We start from the raw sequence: 2,788 nt of genomic DNA, 5'->3' as shown, positions 1-2,788 counted from the left end.
CCAAAACACAAGTCCAGTTGCTTCATCTTTTTACTTTTCATTTTCCACGTAGATAGTTTGATAATAATGGTCCAGCCTGGGTCGCGGAGAGTATCGATCCTRAAGTTCGATACTCGGTCGATACTTTTTTCCAGCTCGTAGTTTCGTTCAAAAAAAAAAAAGCTTCACTGGAGCATCTCGGTCAGAGGCAGGTTCAGATATAAACACTGAACTAAAGAAGCAGGTCAGATAATAATTTAATCGGCTCTGATTAAACAACAACTTCCAATTCGACGCGCAAAATGTAGCATCTCTGTAAACAAACAAGCCGGCTGATGAGACGTCACGTCTTTTACTGCGCATGCGTGTCACATCAGTGCTGTGGAGCGTTCACACAGGGGTCTGATACTGGTCACATTTAAAATGTAATGTGAACGTTCACAAAAAAAGATCGGATTTTTTCAAAAAATCGGAACTGCATTAAGACCTGCAGTGTGAACGTAGCCTCTGATTGACAGGCAGCTGAGGGTTTATTGGAGTTGCATGGTTCTTCAGACAGTCCAAACTTATCATATCATGCTTTTAAATCTTTCTCTTTCACGTCTAAATCATTCACTTATGGTSTATTTAAAATAAAACTGCAAAGCTTTGGTCTTAATTCCTCATTTTTTTGCTCCACAGACTTTGCTTTCCTTGCTTTTACCCCTGTTCTGTTTTGGTGCGGTCTCTTTAAATACAAGTGAGATATTTCACACCCTGCCCCCTCCAGGTCGCTGAGCGTTCGACTCCACCCCATTCAGCCATGTTTGTAGTTTCACAGCAACAACACAGTTATCTACCGACTAAAAACTGTTTTTAAGATAAAATTAGATAAGATAAAACTTTATTGATCCCACAGTCTGGAAAGTTGCACATTACTGCAGCTTAATACAAGAGAGGCTGAGAAGAATAATGAAAGATTAATAAAAGATAACAAACAAAACCCCACAATATACACGTGATATATATTATAAATACTGTATACTGCTTAAACAGTTGCAAAAACAATACAAAAAATGTTCATAGTTGGGGCAGGACAGCCTAGCCTGTACAGATTGTCGGGAAAAGTGAGGTCTGTTGCTTTCCAGGAAACTGCTGTTAAAGGTCTCCAATATGTGTGTATTTGAGATGCTCTCATGAAACTTGGCAAAGTTTTGGTCAGATGATGCAGAATGATGGTATATATACAGAGCTCCCCAATTCGGCGGGGCTGGTTCTCGTTCGTTTAAGTTTGGACTATCTGAGAACCATGCAACTCCAATAAACTCCCTCAGCTGTCTGTCAATCAGAGACTCCTGTGTTTATTTAAGAGTAATCCGCAACTACAACCTCACTCGTGTGGTGATAACGCTTTCCTTGGATCTCAGTGGGGAAACGCTGCACAGAATGGTAAACATTCAGAGTTGCTATTCTTCCTTTTCTCTGGGTTTTCTGAAGTTACTCCTCCTCCTGCAGGAAGTGTTGAACATGCTGAAGGAGAGCAAAGCAGATATATTCGTCGACCCTGTTCTTCACACAGCCTGCGCTCTGGACATCAAACATCACTGTGCTGCCATCCCACCTGGCAAAGGACGCCGTGAGTTCTCTCTCTCTCTCTCTCTCTCTCTCTCTCTCTCTCTCTCACTCTCACTCTCACTCTCACTCTCACTCTCACTCTCACTCTCACTCTCTCTCACACTCACCACAAAGACTCCTGGGTATATGTTCAGAGTTTCTTAGTTTTGTTGGCCTTTGTTTCAAGATTATACTTATTGTACCATAGTACTTTTATGCTCTGTACATAAATAGAAATATAGACACACATGACTGAAACTGGGATGATGGTGTTGATTGGTTCTTGGTTGTTGATTGTTGTTCTCAGAGCCGAGCCTTTCAAACATGGTCATTGTTGCTTCCTGGTTTCTGTGATGGTTCCAGTAACACTCAGCAATTACTGCAGACACATCTTCTAGCAGACTTTCAGAAGTACCGTATTTATTCAAGTATAATACGTAAAATTTAATCCATAAAATCATCCATAAAGTTGGGGGGGTAGTACTATACTCGGATAAATATTTTTACTTATGTATTTTAACTGAAATATCGGCTTCGTTCACAAAATGCCTGAGTCTGGAAATGAGATCACGTCGTAAAAAGCAGTTGAAATGAGCTTACCTGTGACACTCCTCTGTGCTTCAGAGCGAGATAATATCAGATCCAGGCAGGCGACATGATGTGGAAAAAAGGGGGAAAAGCAGTCCTGCACCTTATTAATGATAAACTAATGACATTAGCGTGGGGCCGAGCCGCTCCTGGAACACCAGCAAACACATGTTCATTTATAATGGCTGCCGTCTACCGGTGTTCTGAAAAAGTTTGTATCCCTGAAAAAAGTTATCCCACCAGAGGGGGCGCTCGTGAGTAGGAAGTAATCTGCTTTTCCCCCAGAAGATGGCCCAAATCTCATGTGAAGTCTCTGACTTTTGTGTTTTTACACTGTGTGTAAAATGCCAGAATTCATATGATGCTCAAAATCATAGTTTGCTGATATATATAGTCAAAATACCTTTTAGTACATATGATGTTAAAATAAAATGAAAAGTCCAATGATCATTTTACTGATATGTATAAAGACTGCAAAGGCTGAAAAATCTTGAAGTCTGTATGAAATTGGAGGTAGTTTGAGGATTAAATTTTTTATGCTTTTTAAGCTCAAAAAAAGGGGGGGGGGGGGTCGTATTATACATGAGATTAGGGCTGCACCGATTAGTTGAAATAATCGATGACATTG

At 40.4% G+C, this 2,788-nt stretch overlaps 1 protein-coding gene across 1 annotated transcript in view; it reads left to right on the top strand.

The window, feature by feature from the left end:
- Positions 1–2,788, top strand: part of LOC106527441 (Golgi apparatus protein 1) — a gene marked incomplete in the record, with an annotated part of 50,689 nt that overhangs the window by 39,185 nt on the left and 8,716 nt on the right. The window contains 1 exon segment of the mRNA XM_014022328.1: positions 1,474–1,594. Coding sequence (XP_013877782.1) covers positions 1,474–1,594 — 121 coding nt within the window.

This window comes from Austrofundulus limnaeus, unplaced genomic scaffold (genome assembly GCF_001266775.1).
Source record: "Austrofundulus limnaeus strain Quisiro unplaced genomic scaffold, Austrofundulus_limnaeus-1.0 Scaffold325, whole genome shotgun sequence".
Lineage (NCBI taxonomy): Eukaryota > Metazoa > Chordata > Actinopteri > Cyprinodontiformes > Rivulidae > Austrofundulus > Austrofundulus limnaeus.
Note: the sequence above shows the minus strand (reverse complement) of the source record. Positions and strands in the feature narration are given on the sequence as shown.